The sequence below is a fragment of the Culex pipiens genome, chromosome 2, assembly GCF_016801865.2.
Source record: "Culex pipiens pallens isolate TS chromosome 2, TS_CPP_V2, whole genome shotgun sequence".
NCBI classification, from domain to species: domain Eukaryota; kingdom Metazoa; phylum Arthropoda; class Insecta; order Diptera; family Culicidae; genus Culex; species Culex pipiens.
The window spans coordinates 199008452-199024747 of NC_068938.1; the positions used below are offsets into that span (position 1 = coordinate 199008452).

General features: G+C 36.2%; 1 protein-coding gene across 8 annotated transcripts in view; it reads left to right on the forward strand.

Annotated features, from left to right (window-relative positions):
* Window positions 1-16296, forward strand: part of LOC120424471 (RNA polymerase II elongation factor Ell) — a 133411-nt gene that overhangs the window by 100499 nt on the left and 16616 nt on the right. For 5 of the 8 annotated variants that reach the window (XM_052708351.1, XM_052708350.1, XM_052708352.1 and 2 more), the window contains exons 4-12: window positions 5647-6321; window positions 9517-9587; window positions 9715-9871; window positions 9943-10161; window positions 10454-10549; window positions 10807-11025; window positions 11086-11260; window positions 11337-11410; window positions 14167-15442. In XM_052708351.1, the coding sequence (XP_052564311.1) occupies window positions 5647-6321; window positions 9517-9587; window positions 9715-9871; window positions 9943-10161; window positions 10454-10549; window positions 10807-11025; window positions 11086-11260; window positions 11337-11410; window positions 14167-14269 (1789 nt within the window). In that variant the 3' untranslated portion in view covers window positions 14270-15442. Of the gene's footprint in view, window positions 1-5646; window positions 6322-9516; window positions 9588-9714; window positions 9872-9942; window positions 10162-10453; window positions 10550-10806; window positions 11026-11085; window positions 11261-11336; window positions 11411-14166; window positions 15572-16296 lie in introns of those variants that run through there. The other 3 variants (XR_008212164.1, XM_052708355.1, XM_052708356.1) reach the window with 3 other exon arrangements.

Sequence of the window (16296 nt, forward strand, 5' to 3'; positions counted from 1 at the left end):
AAGTTAAATGAAAGATGGAATATAAGTTTGAAATAAAATGTTTAGAATAAAAATTTTAATTTACTCAAATATTCATTTTATATGTCGAATGTATATTTCTTGATATTTGGTATGAAATTTATTTGCACTGCAGTTTGGTATAGTCGAATTGATTTTTTTAATTATATATTTGAAGCATTTTTAAAATCAATTCAATTGGCTTTTTGAGGAACTTTGTTTTTTTTGCAAACATTGAAATATTATTGCAGTTTTCTATGTAAACCCCAAATCTATTTAAAAAAATTCAATTTCTGTTAGTGAAACATAATTTATAAAGATTTTTCACAATATGAACAATAAAGAAATACTTGTTATAACTTGTTTAATAAAAGTAGTTTTGAATCTTATAGTTAACTGGTATTAAAAAATATGAATTGTTTTGAAATTTCGCCAAAAAATGTATGGCGCGGTTTCGCGGATTTAAAAAAGTTCGGCGCGGTTTTCGCGGATTTGATTTTGGGAAAGTTGTAACCACCCTGATTGCAAAAAAATCGACAACTTTTTAAGGTCAACCTTCGCTTCAAAATATCGTGATACTCTTCCATCAAGCGGTGCGCGTCAATCGATCAGCAACTCCGATATGCCAATCGACAGAGTTGGTCGCACAAAAAAAGTGTAATTTCACGCCAGTAACCGAGCTACTCAACGGCCATTATGCGCGCCATCGAAAAGTAAAGAGCGCGTTTTTTTCGAGTTATTTTTTTGTTGAACTATTCAACACTTCGCAAATAAAGTAGAAGTTGAAATTAGAAAAAAACCTATGTACACTGCGCCGCACAAAAATGTAGGTCAATGACATAATTACATGGTGTCTACCCCACCGCCGCCGACGATCTTGGTGTTCAACCTGCTTGCGGTTGATTGATGTTGATCTTAGACGACGCAACCGGATCGATTCCACCGCCACGACGACCCGCAGTCACGCACCTTGGAAACGTAATCAAGTGGTTCCTTGCACCGTTCCGACCCGTGTGCGTTCAGAACCTTCTTTTGCAGGTCATTTCAGCTATCCCCAATAGCTCCAACTCTGAGTGGCTCATCGTCTCGTAGTCTTCAATGGGGCTGTTCTATTGACACAAATACCTTACCAATCGGTGCGCGCTGTGTCTATACGGGTCCGCTACCACTCGGCAGCCATCTTTAATGGGTTCTTTAGTGGCTTCGCCAAGTGTGTTTGGGGGGGCCAAGTGGCCTTGAGCAGAATGTTTTGCACAACCTCTTCGGCGGCGGCAAACTGCGCACCACACACACTTTGGAGGCTTGAAAATGAGCGAGCGCGAAAAGTGAAGCGTCATCCTGTTGAACAACAACACCGCGGCGGCGGCCATTATGGCGGTTGCTATAATGTCTGCGCCATAATGGCGCTGTGTGTGGCGAGGGGGGCTCAATCAATCGAGAATTCCTTTTTATTGAAAAGCAGAAGGACCCCATAACAACAAACCATTTTTCGGAAAATAAACGCTTGGTTTACGATTATTGCAGCACTTTGGATTGGGCTTGAGAGCGGTGTAGCGATGTAGGGCTCTCAAACTTCCAACACCCTCACCGATGTGAATTAAGTGTACTACCAGGGGTAGCGTGCGAAGTAGTAGTCCATTTCGTCGGGGTGCTCCCGTTTTCCGGAGGCGGTTTAACGATTTTGTTTGAGTAGATGATTGAATTTTCCGGTAATCATCACTTCACTGCTGCAGTAATTTGGCTATAATTTGGGTGTGGAATCGTTTTATGGTAGTGCCATCAAAGGTTTTGAGTCCTAGGAAATTGGGGTCGATCGATGAACTATAAGTTAAACAGGGCTGCGGAGTTGAGTCGGTAGCCTTTTTGACATCCCCAACTTCGACTTCTGGAGGTTGAGCGATTCCGACTTCAACTCCCATACAAAGTTATTGAAAGTTGTAAAAAAGCCAATGTTGTTGAAAACCAGTCCAGTTTAATTTATCAGATTTTTTCCACTTTTAATAACTTCGACTTCTTACCATTAATAAGATCCCACTCCACTTACTTTGAATCCTCAGCCCAATACGGTAGTATTAAACATAACTAAGGTAACTCTAGTGAATGTTTACATTGAATGTGAGTTGAATGAATAGCTTATTTACTTCCTAAATCACTTATAATTGAAAAAAATATTATTGATATGGTGCCATCCATAAACCATGTAGAAACTTTTTTGAAAATAACAGACCCCCCTTCTCCCTTGAGGACAATTGTCCATCCACCTTTTTTTGTGTGAAGCGTGGACAATTTTGGTGTAATTTACAACTGACGATACCAGGAAACTCTGATCCGATTTCCAATGTAAAAAAAATGCGAACCTGCGAACATTCAATAAAAATATTTAAAAAAAATCTTTGATCTAAAATATAAAATAAGGTATATTATCTATTTTTAGACCTTGCAAAAGCTAAGCTTGCTTTAAAAAATTTGAATTAATTTTATTGAAAAGATCAGAAAATTTCGAAAAAAAAAACATTTTTTTACCTTGGAAATCGGTTCCGAGATATCGTTAGTTTACAATTACAGGCCAATTAGGTGAAACAAAAAAAATCATTTTCATCACACCTTTTCAAACATGCTTTCACAGGATGCTCTCTTAAAAAAATAATGTTTTAAACTTAAAAAAATGAAAATATATACCTAAGAGTAGCTATAAACAATTAGAATTTTTTTAACGAATTCGGCAAATTTTTACCGATTTTTCAACTGCTGAACAGGTCCGTAAACTGAAAATATCCGAATTTGGAAAAATCCCAACAAAATCCGGTATTAAAGTTTCTACCGATTTTTGGTATTTTTTGTTCATTTTGACAGATAGTGGATCCAAAAGTTATCATTTTATCAATAAATCGTAAAGTACTTTTCGATTCAAAAATCAAATCTGCTTTTATTTTTTTTTGTCTAGATTTTTTATATTGAAAAATACATTTCTTTTCAAAAATAAGTATCTCTTAAAACTGATTTTGCACCATCACGCATTATGCCTCAAAATATGTATTTTTTGTCCCCTTTAAAAAAATGAATAAATAAACTTGACAAAAAAATTGAAAATTGAAAAAAAAATACGCTTTTTGGGGATTCAACTTTCAGTTTTAAAAAGTTAAATAAACAAATTAGTTTTTTTTGTCGTGAAACATTTTTTTTAAGTTCCTAATTATAACCTACTACTTTGCCGAATAGAATTTCACACATTTACATACCCAAAATTGAATGGAAAAACAAATGATGCAAAATTACTTCTTTTGACATAGGAATGTACGACAAAGTTTCATCCAAATAAAAAAATATTAAAAATTGCTTTGTTAAATAATGAAAATTTTGTGATATTGTCTGCTCTTTGCAAGGGCTTGAAACTTTTTTATTTTAATTTTCAAATGCTTAGATTTTCAAAATTTTCAAATAATTTTTATTTTAAAGGGCAAACATTTTTACTAAATTTATATATTTTTTACATTGAAAATCGGACCATTAGGTTCCCAAGATCATAAAACAAGGCAGAAATTCTCTACGAAATCGGGCGATTTGTACCATTTTATTTTTTTTTATTTTGCTCAAACTTTGTGGGAAGCCTTTCCTACAACCAAAGTAGTTATCTTGTGACATTGGTTCACCCATACAAGTCTCCATACAATTTTGGCAGCTGTTTATACAAAAATAGAACGTAAGTTTTCGAAAATCTGTGACTTTTGAAGGAAATTTCTGATCGATTTGGTGTCTTCGGCATAGCTGTAGATAATTGATGAGGACCATTTAAAAAAATAGGTACACGTTTTTTTTGCTGATTTCTAAATTATTATTTTTTGTTTTACATAGCATCAATTCCCCAAAATCATTATTTCTTATTTTGATTTTTTTTATGTTTTAGGGGACAAAAAAACGCAACTTTTTGGTGGTGAAAGATGGTGAAAGAAAATTTCCGCCAAGTAAATGACTTAAAAAAATAGATTTTTTTCAGTATTCAATTTAAAATCTAATTTGCAATCTAAAAGTACTCTATAGATAAAGAGCACAATTTTCCAGATATGGTCACTTAATGTTAATTCAAGATATGGCCACTTAAAGTTTTTCGATTTTTTGAAAAAGTGTCCATGATTGTCCATTCCTGAAAATATTTTTTTCGAAAAGGTCGCCAAATTTCAAAAAAAAATTCCTAAGAGACATTGAAGATTGAACCGCTGGTTGCTGAAATACAGCAAATAAAAGTAAAAGGAATAATAATTTTGAAGGTTTTCAAGTCTCATCCAAAAATTCCCACATTTTCTAATGCTAATATCTCGGCAACTAATTGTCCAGTTTTCAATGTTGAAAAATGAAACATTTGTGAAATTCAAAAAAATATTTTGAAATTTTTTCAATCAAACAAGACTAACATTTCCAATGGGCATAATATTGAATGTTTGGCCCTTTTTAAATGTTGGTCTTGACCCCAAATTTTTTCTTCGGGGCCCCGAAATCGGTGCACTGAGCTGATGTCAATTGGTTGCCATTTGGAACCAGCTGCGGTTCTCCGTAGGACTTGATCATAAAAGTTATCTCATAATCCATGGTCTGTATGCAAATCTCACAGTAAGGTGGAATCTACGAGGTTTCTTAGAAAAGTTCTGTTTTAGAACAGGATTATAGCTTTTTCTCAGACAAAATAAAGGAATTTAATAATTATGAGATTATTTGAGTCTCACTGTTTCTCTCTTTCATTATTTAGGACTTTTTGGAAGGGAAAGGGCTCTACTTTTTTAATCACTAGTCGGATATTTTTTTTTTTTCAACTTCAAACACGTAACAAATCTGACCAAAATCGCCTTAGTTAAGTGGACATTGAAAACAAGTTAGCCACAATTTATTGTTACGCAACCCAGCGCAGTCACAATCGCAACATACTCCAAACAACAACAACAGGCAACATCGGCCTAATACCAACCAACCAACCAAAAGCCACCACCAAACCAATCGCGCGGCCGGCCCAGGTACCTTTCGATAATCACCTCGTCGTCGCCTCTCGATCGCCCTGACGCAATCGTTGGCAGTAGGTACCTACTGCAGTTCAAAGCCTCAACGTGTTTGTTAGTCCCGTCGTCCCGCCACACGTTTATATTGTTCAAAGTAATAATTTATTAATGCTTCAATCAAGCCGGGTTCCAGGCTGTGCTGATAGCGCGCGTTCCGCCAACAGCATCATCATCTGGACCATCGCCATCACCGCCCGGTCAAATGGACCAAATGATTAGAGTCTCGGGAATTGGAGGGCAGTTCAAAAGTTACGTCAATTTATTAATTTTAGGAAAATTTAAAAAAATAAGATTTTGAGGTTATGTACAATTTTAAACTCATAAACAATACGTAACTTATGTCCGTCCCCAAGCCGTTTGACGCGCGTTGATTGAAAGCAAATCTTGCCGAGAGAGAGAGCCATTCACTGCCGTCAACCAGCAGTCAGCCACTGTGTTTGTATGTTATTAGATCCGGACGTTTCGTAATTGAATTGCTGGGGGTCCCTGTCCCTTTCCCTTCTTTGGTGTATCCTCTTCTATCGCTGGACAGACTACCGCGACTGACAACACTGCTTATACTAATATCAACGTTTTTTCCTTCTTTTTTTTATTTTCGTTTCAGTACAAGAGAAATCAAGCCCAATCAAACCGACATAGGACGTAAAGTGAAATTAAAAAATCCAACCACTCGTATCAGCAACATTCCTCCTAGTAGTAATTCAGTTTTAAGCAAACGTGATTCTAGCAACAACACTTACAATAACCATAGTAGCAGCACCACCAACAACAACCACATCAGCAACAACAACAGTAGTAGTGGTGCCGGTGTCATCAACAACAATAGTAATAGTAGTCTCTCAGTCGCCTCCGCCAACAACAACCACAACAGCAGCAGCAACAACAACAACAACCACAACAGCAACCATCTGCTGAGCAACGGCAACAGCCACAGCAACCACGTCGCCAACAACGTCATCAACCACAACAACAACAACAACAACAACAGCAGTAGCTACAACAACCTCTCGACATCACCAAAACTAGCGGCGGCGGCGAAAAGCAATGGCCTGCAGCAGCAGCACAACAACCACCTCCACCACAACAACAACAACAACCACAGCGTCAACAACCAGTCCTCCGGGGTGACGTTGCAGCAGCAGCATAAACCGGGCTACCAGCCAACGGTGCACGACCCTCCCTACCAGCAGTCCCAGCAAAAGTCTGAAAATGGCACGGCGAGGGGCACCAACGGCCGGACGCAGCACGGCAAGCCGGAGATTATGAAGCGGAATATTCGGTGAGTTTTGGGGGGGTTTGTTTTTTCTTAATTAGCGTATGGAAGAATTCGAAAATAACGAATTTAGAATTGTTATAACATTTTTAATTAGGAAGGAATCGAACGCTTAGTTATATTACAAACACTTTTTTCAAATTAATTTATAGAATTGTTAAGATCAGCCGAAAATGACTAATAGAATATTGAATACTAATATTTCATAGAAAAAATCCATTCTTGATAGCTCACTATTAAAAAGGCATTCTCGAGATTTCCATATTGAGGTTTGCCGTTGAAAATACTGAAATTTGACACCTATCATGCCTTGTGTACCGAATTTCCGGAAATGTCCCCTTTTCGGAACCAGATCGCCTTTAACTGTCAAAATGTCCTTGTTGAGGATTTCCGCTGAAAATTATGAAATTTGACACTCATCATGCATTTTGGACCGGAATTACGGAAATGTCCCCTTTCCGGAACATGCCCGGAGATGGTGGTCAGTTTATCTATGACGTGAAATGTCCATATTGAGGTTTGTCGTTGAAAATTATGAAGATTAACACCCATCATGCTTTGTGAACCGTAATTCCGAGAATGTCCTCTTTTCGGAACATCCCTGGGGACCACCGGGTCATTTCGGCTTGTGGCCAGATCACCTATTACACTCAAAGTGTCCAAATTGAGGATTTCCTTTGAAAATTATGAAGTTTGACACCCATCATGCCTGGGGGACCGGAATTCCGGGAATGTCCCCTCTTCGGAACATCCCCGGGTTTGGCTTTGAAATTAATAAATGTATAACAAAAGGTCGAAAGACAAAATGTAGGCAAAATGTCGAACATGTCTCACTTCTACAAGTTGCAGATCAAATAACAAAAGCATTTTTTTAACCCAAATAGAAAAATGAATAAATTGTTTAAAATTGTATAGCTCAGAAAAAAATTAAAACGGACTTTTTTTCATTATATTTTTGTTTAGATAAATCCCCATGTTTGAAAAAATTAAATAACTCCAAAAATATGACCGAAGCAAGACAAAATATATCGAGAAACGGAATAAACTCACAGATTTTTTTTGAAAACATTAAAATATATAATTGCAAGAATATAAAATACTGTGAAATAAGTTCAAGTTGACTTTTTATGATTTTTTTATAGCTGCTAATGTTTAAAAGTTTGGAAAGACTTATTAAAATATTAAAGAAACAAGAATAAATTATTTAGAAAGATTGAAAATATTATGTGACATAAACAATAATTCATTTCTTTGAAAGAATACAAAAAACTATTCGAATAAAAAATAAACAAAACTATTTAAATAAATGTCCATGCTTTAAAAATGTAAAAAATCATTGTAATATTATTAAAGCATGAATAAATTATATCGAAATTATACTTTGAAATAAGTTCAAATTTAGACTTATCTTTTTCTTATTTTTTTCAAAAAGCTGCTTTTATTTTGAAGAATGTTAAAGCAGCTATTACACTACCGCAAACAAACAAACTCGCAATTTTTCGTGTTTGACAGTTTGCCAAAATCGTAAACTTGTTTGCGGCAAACTCGCAAACAAGGCAAAATGTATGCAGGCTGACGTGTGTACAAAAATCCAGGCAAACAAACAAAGCAGACAAACTGTCAAAAAGTGCGAGTTTGTTTGTTTGTTTGCCATAGTGTAATAGCTCCTTAAAACTCACAATCAAATTACAGAATCGCAAATAAATTATTTAAAAATATTATAAAAAAATACTTTTTTTTAATTTATGAAGCTTAAAAAAAATCTGGTTTGAAAGAATAAAAAAAATATTAAAAAATATGTTTTGACACAAAAAGAAATTATATTCAAAGAATGGAAAAAATGACAGAAATATTGTAGAAACAAGCAAATAAAAATATTAATATTAAAATTAAAAGAATATTTTTATTAAAATTAAAAGAACATTTTTATTAATATTAAAAGAATATTTTTAAAAAACTTTGAAGAGCTGAAATTTTAAGTTATTCGCAATAAAAAAAATAAATTGCTCATGTTAAAAATAATAGGAAAAACTCACAGCAATATTACAAAAACAAGAAAAAAAATATTTTGATAGAGGGAAGAACTCACAGAATATTAACAATAAATTATTTTTATGTAAGAATATATAAAAAACGAATCAAAATTAAGAAAATTTTTATAATGAATTGTCCAGGTTTGAAAAGTAAAATCATTGAAATATTACGGAAGTATGAATAATAATAAATAATATTCATTAAATATATACTATTTTTAAAAAGTATAAATACATTGAAACATGTTACATTTCAAAACTTTCTCACGCTTGAAAGAATAAAAGACTCATAAAAATTTTACTGAAACGAAAGTACAATTTATTAAAAGAATGATAAAACTTACAGAAATATTCTAGAAACAATTGAAAATTACATTTAAAAAAATATTTATAAAAAAACTTTGTTTATGTATGAAAGAGTAGAAAATCTCACAAAAATATTACAGAACCTAGAATACATTATTATGAACAAATCTAGAGTGTTTTTTTCAAGGGTTCTATAAGCTATTGTGTTTCATATGTTTATAGGACCTTTTTGAAAGAAACTCTAGAAATAGAAAACTCTCAGAAATATTGCAGAGACAAGAATAATTTATTTTTAAAGAATTTAAATTTCTTTAATTATGTTTGAGTTGTGACTTTTCTCATAATTTTGCCAATTTTGTCATGAATTTATTACTCGTTTTTTTTTCACTTTCGGCCTTTTGCCCGTTAGATCTCTTTTCCACTTTCGACCTTTTGTCCTTTTAATGGCTTTTGACATTTTTCCAAGATTTTTTTTCCATTGCAATAAAGGAAAATTTTGCCTCAGTGGAATAAGGAAACACGAACATGAAAAATTTCAAAACATTGTTCTGATAATTTTGAGATCAAATATTCTCACAGTGCAATACCACCTAAAGATTCTACTTCATCGTTCGTAAAAAGTTTAAAAAAAAGTTTAAAAATTAATTTATAATTTAACTTCCAATCTAGTACTGCAATTTTTTTAATTATATAGAATTGAATTACAGAAATCTGAAATTTACATTAAAAATCCATAGCATCATTCAACCGCATCATCCTGCTCATTCCATTCGTTGTGAAGAATATAACAAATTCTCTTGTTTTGTTCTTTCCCCTTGCCCCTGAACCCTGTTTGATGTCCATCCGGCTACCACCACCACAGTGAGAGGTTAATCCACTTACTAGCACTAAGGCCATACAAGAAACCAGAACTGTACGCCAAGTTAGCGCAAGGTAATTGTCCACCACTTCGTCGGTTGTCGTCTTGGTTACTGATTTCTTCTTTTTCTACATCCTCCCACGACTCTTCAAAAATGAAAATAAAAATGAAATTTGAATATCACAAAATGAAAATGTGCAGACGGTATCCGCGGCCAGGAGAAGAATTGCATAGCGCAGGCCCTCAAAGCGATCGCGAGCATGCGGGATAACGTGTACTACCTGCACCGGCACATGTGGAACGATGTGCAGGAGGACTGGCCCTTCTACTCCGAGCAGGACCGGCAGACGCTCAAAAGGTCTGCTTTACTCGTACTTCACGTCTGGAAGTCACTAATTCAAACTGTCTTGCGTTTTTTTTTTTCTTTAGGAGAAAGCCCCAAAACCTAACCCCTCCGCTCAGCTCGGACGGCGGCTCGTCGACGTCGGGCCAGAGTCCGTCCAGTGCGCACAACGGCAGCAGTCCCCCGTCCGGCAGCAAGCGACCGTCGATAGCGGGCGACGAGGGCGGGGCCGCCGGTGCGATGCCCACGGCCAAGAAGCCGCGGATAAGTCACTACAAGAAGGACATCCTTCCGGACATTAACCGGTAAGTTGGCGCGTGCTGTACTAGAATGATCGTTGGTCGATTCAGAGTGCTAACTCTCGTGTTAATACGCGGTTCGAATCGTTTGAAGTGTAGTACTAGAATTTTTCCTTTGCTTGCCGATTTCCCCTCAAGCAGCACTCTCGATTAGTTTCACCCTGTATGGCACGATCACCACAAGTTTGTTTAGCTCAATAACCCAACCCAATTTCCTCTATTACCCTCTCCACAATGTATGTTCCTTCCCACAATCACCACCACAACCTACCCCCCACAACAAACCCTCAATCTCTAGGCGAGGTGTGACCGATTCCAGGGACACTAGCAATATGAACCCACGCTCGAGGCCGCACGACAGTAACCGTTCGTCGAATTACTACCACCACCATGGGTAATTACCTCTTTCTCTGTCACCACCACGCAAAACCACCTACTTCTGCACTGCTAATCTACTACTACTTTTTTCTACCACTGCGCGCGGCAATTTTTCACCACAAACAATTGGGTGTTGGGGTCTGCTTTGGAACTGCTTTTTAAAAAAAATATACAACAAAATATCAAGTCCGCCACCCGGCGGACGGTCGAAACCAGCAAAAACTGCAGTACTAGAATGATTAATCAAACAAACAAATTCCCGTCCCCTTGCAGATCCAACGTAACCCCGAACGCGCAGGAATCGGAAGACAGCGGCGTCAGCCTGAGCTACTCGCTCGTGCCGAACGACGTGGCCAAGCGGATACAGCACTCGGCCGGGGACGTGATGGTGGCGGACACGCTGGTGATCTCCGACCGGGACAACTACGACGACCAGATCAGCGCGTACCGGGAGGAAACGAAGAAGGTGAAGAGCCTGAAGGATGACTTTAGGTGAGTTGTGGGTTTAATAACTTTAAAGGTGGCAATTCTCAACCGAGATCTTTTTTTCAGTGATCAATTTACTAGGATAACCACGGTGGAACAACGGCGTAAATACAAGACTGAATTTGACAACGATTTTCAAGAGTACCGGCGGCTGCACGAGATCGTCGAGCGGGTGTCGCGGAAGTTTGCTCAGCTGGAGGAGGACCTGCAGCACCAGCGGAATAACGAGAGGCGGTACAAGGTAAGGGGTCAAGAACGTGATAGTGATCTTCGGAAGGTGGTTTTACTATTTGTGTGTTTGCTTTGTTTTCTTGTAGGAAATTCAACGGCAAATAATTAAGGAGTACGACGAGAGTATAAAGGACAACCGGTTTCAGGAAACGAAGCAAAGGTGAGGGACTGAATGGCACATTCTTGGTTATATTAGTTTTTAAGACAATCTAGTACTACTTTTCCACTTTTGTCAGTTGTTCCTAAACTAAACATAAGAAGAAATTCATAAAACAAATATCGCTATACTGTTAAGATTACGTGTTTCTTAGTATTTGCATCAATGTAGCGTGATCATAAAGAAGTTTTGAATTAAATTACATTAAACCAGTTTGCTACTTCTTTTTGTCGAAGTTTGAATCCTTTTTAAAAACAGTAAGGATTAAAGTTAATTTCGACAGATTAAGATAAATCAGCTGGCTGATCTGGTACACTTTATTAGTAATTCTTTATTTGTAACGAAAATGTAACATTTTAATCCAGTTTTAAGTTTAATGTCGAAATAATACTAATGGAAACCTGTCAAAAGACATTATCTGAACTAGAGCGTCCAATTTTCCCGGGTCAGTCATAAAATTTTATGTTTTTATTAAAGTTGTTATGTTTTCAAGCTTAAAATATTAGAATGACCTCAATACTAATAATTGTTGATAATCTACACTTCAATCTAAACATGGACAGCAAATTTAGATAGTCAAAAAAACATTAAAAATTGATTGTTTTTTGTTCATTGTTGTGCTTTGGATTTCAAATAAACCAAAATTTTTAAACCAAAACAGCTGTCATAATTCGTTACTTTTGTCCTGATTTGCTCCAGACGCCGGTGTTTGATGAAAAATAAATAAAAAATGTTATGTTTTTTATGTTTGGAATCATAAATATACGTAAATATAATACTAAGTCTTTTCAAAAATAAATAAAAATTAAGTAGAAAATGTTTTAAGCACTAGGCATTTTGCGGATCTATAAACTATTTTTCTTACAATTTTCCTAAATAAGCTAAATTAATGCTGATATATGCCGAAAACAAATTTTAATGCTTTAAAATTCTTATCGATTACTAAGTATTCAACTGTTCATCTATTTCCTCATCCAAAACAAAATTTGCAGACCAAAATTTGTTTTTTTTTAATTTCGGGAATTCCAATATGAATTCCAAAATATGAAAATCCCGGGATTCGGGAATTCCCGGTTTTGGAAAAATCCCCGGAATTTTGTCCCGGGAATTCCCGGGATGGACGCACTAATCTGAACAATCTGACAATCTCAAAAATAGCGGAATCTTATTCAAACCTATTTTTGTGTTTCAAATTTTAGTTGGTAAAATAACTTTTAAAAATCATGTTTGATGTACATTTTCAAAAATCTTGTTGACGATTAAAACATCTGGCCTATGAAAATCTTACAATAGTGAATCAGGAAGGGGAGGAGATATTCAATAGTTTGTATAATTCAGATAGTTAAAATAATTTTAACATCATTTTACATTTTAATTAAAAAATATTTAAATAACTTTTCGATTTTTGATTTAAATCATTCAAGTGTTGATTTTAGTTGAATAGTTTCACCTTAATATAATAGTTAATGTAGAATATAACAAGATTTTTTTTTATTTTAAATTCAATAAAAGTGCTGTACTAGATTAGGCCTTAAAAAATGTTTCTAGTATAATTTACTTATTTTTTAGACATCCAATTTCAGTTTCTACATATCTAGAAGTATTCAGTAAAGGTTTATCCACAAAAAAGTATTTAATTGAATAGATCACAAACGTTAACGCGGCCAGGCCTAATGCGTAAAGTTTACTGCATGCAGGATTCATTGAGCTGAATTGAAAAATCAGGGTTAGGCAGCCGGAAAGTCGATTGTAAAATATATTTACATCCATTCCAGCTCATCTTGAAATTTTGAAAAATATTGACGGTTTATCCCTTCAAAAATACTTATTATACTAGCTGATCTAGTACTACTCACCCAATTTTCATTAAAAAATATTTAAACATAATTTGAAGACTTTGTATTCAGATATGTCTGGTTTCAAAAAATAAATCTGATGACTGAAAGGGGACAGGCACCTTACTTCAGACCAAGTAACAGATATCTTTTACTTAGTCTGAAATTTCGAAAAAAGTGTCCACGTAGTTAGTGGATGGCTTAGATTTTAGTTAGTCTTCTCAATTAAATAAAAACATTTTTGCTGGCTAATCTAGTACTGCTCACTTCTAAAGGACAAATAAAAGCTTTATTTTACTGTCCCATCTAGTACTTCAATTTATTGTTTCAAGACAACTAATTGCCCCCAAGTGGATTACAATTAAACACTTCCACCACCAAGCCTCTAAAAGATTTCAAGGTTCAGTAGTTGTTTGTTTACCTTCAAAATAGATCCCGGTAATATCTAAGTATTTAACTAACTTTTTAAAACTATCTGACTTTTCAGAAAAAATAAAAAACCAAAATAAACAGAATTTGTGTGATTTTGTAAAGAACTATTGTTTTGCAGATAATACGGGAAATACAATGAATTCAAACGTCGTTTTCGGTGTGGTTCTGTTGTTTGACGTCTATTATAAGAAACTTGGCTTATAGTTGATCGAAATCTATTCTAAAGCCCAAAACCAATAGTTACCCGAGTGAGGCAAATGCGTTTCTTTGTGCATTTATGAGCATACTAAGCTAATCTAGTACTTCTCGATCAAAAAAATTCCCCCCGCAAATACTTATAATCTAGTACTACATTTTAATTAAATCAATTTCGCATCAGTGTTATTTTAAATGTTTGAATAACACGATTTCTATAACAAATAAGTTTAAACTATGTCAATCTAGTACCTCCCTCTGATCCATTTCAATCTCGTTCCGCTTCCCTTCCCCCAGGTTCAACTATCTGCACAGCAAACTATCTCACATCAAGCATCTCGTGCACGACTACGACGTCGCCATCACGAACGGCCTGTGTCGACCGCAGGAGAATTACTGACGATTATTGAAGCCTGTAAAACAGCACCACCCGTCGCAATTCGTATGTTGATGACATTAAACCCCCTAGCCGAAAGTTAACTGAAGCAGCAAAAAGCACCGTTAATAGCATCGTTTACGCCACCACCACCACCACACCGTCGTCGTCGTCGTCGCTCGTCCAGAATGTCGACCAATCTCGTAGGAGTGTGTGCGCGCGCACACACACAGGTGTTGTACTAGAATGCACACAGTGCGCGTTCACCAACCCGTGCAAGCCGGAGCAGCAGCAGCAACATGCAATCCTTTGTTACCTTTTTTTATTTAAACAAAACAAAAAAAAAACACAAAAATGAAGCAAAAAAGCAACATTGTTTAGTCGTTAGGAAGTCCACAGACGGAGAGAGAGAGAAGCCAAGAAGAAGCAACAATCCCGCGGTCCAAAGTGTTTGGAGCAGCTTTGGGCGTGATGCCCAAGCGCGGGGAGCGGGGACACTGCAAATCCCGCACAGCATCAGTGTCCCTCCCCTCCCCGATCAGCCAGCCCAGCAAAAGAAGGAAAGAAAGACTTGTCAGTCGTAGTCATCACACACACACACGGTTGTCGGTCGTCGTCGTCGTACTCGCGTTTTCTCGCCAACAATTGAACCAATTGTACACACACTTAGCAATGAGACACACCCACACACACTTGGAAGCAGGCGCCGGAGTGTCCGGCGGGAACCGGATCCGTACCCGCGAACCGGGAACCGGTGCGCTCTCTTGGGAAAGGGAATTGTGTGTCGAGAAAACAAATGAAAAAGAAAACTCAATTTGGTTGCAGCAGAAGAAGAGGACAGCAAATCCTAAACACTCACCAGCCACACACAAACGTGCGTGTTTTGGAGAAAAAGAGAGAAAACAAATAGACACACACACACAGCAGAGAGAGTGAGAGACATTATCAAATGAATTGATTTCTAAGGATTTTTCTTTAAACTAATTTTAGGAGTTTATGAAACTTAACTAGTTAATTGAATGTGTTAGAAGCAGAAGCAGCAGCAGCAGGAAAGAGAGAGGGAAAGAAACACAAAGCAAGTGAAGCAGCAAGAAAGAGAAAGAGAGATACAGGAGAAAGCTCGAAATCGCCACGAAAAAATGACGTTACTTCTATTAGAATTTTTGAATTAATTTTTCTTAGTTTTCTCGTTTTTAATTTCTCGTTTTGTTTCTTCTGAAAGTTCGAAAAATTGGAATTCGAGAAGAACCAACACACCAACACCAGCCGAAAATTCGCGACACGGATATAACACACACACAAAGACATACTTCTACAGTGGGAGAAGTAAGAGAGAGAGGGAGAGCAGTAATTGCTTGACGTGGGGCTACGTTTAACACTCTACGGTTTTCTACTCGTATTTTATATTGCTTTTTTTGAAGTAATTTTCAAATCAACTGAAATGGTCTTATAAAATCACTCAAATTTGAAACTGATTGACTTAAAAAAATCAAAGTGATTCAATGTCACCACCACAATTTGAACGAATTTTTAAAAAAATTAAAAATTCAAATCTAACGTGGCACGTTGTTTGAAAAATCTGATTGTGATTTACAGATGTAGACAAAATTTGTGTCAGAAAAAAAAATGAGTAACATTGCCCAGAAAATTTGTGAATTTACATATTTGACGTGTAATTTCACTTATTCTACAAAAAATGAGAGAAAAAAAAACGAAGTTGACGTTATAGCTGTCGGCCACCATTGCTAGTACCAACCACTAGTGTCTTCCTTTTTATCTACAAGGACTTCGCCGCCCTGGGCTCCTAAGTGTATGAAAGTATGGCACGGAGCGACGGCGCCGAATACCCATATTTACACAAAGAATTTTAGAGCGCCCGCCGCGGGATTCGAACCGGCGACCTCTGGATTGTGAGTCCAGTGCGCGGTCCGATTGATCCACACGGGCGGGACTGAAATGAGAGAAAGTTACATTAAAAAAGAGGTAATATTCAACCATTTTTTTTTTCAAACGCAAAAAAAAAAACTTTTTTTTCTATTGTGTACTATTGC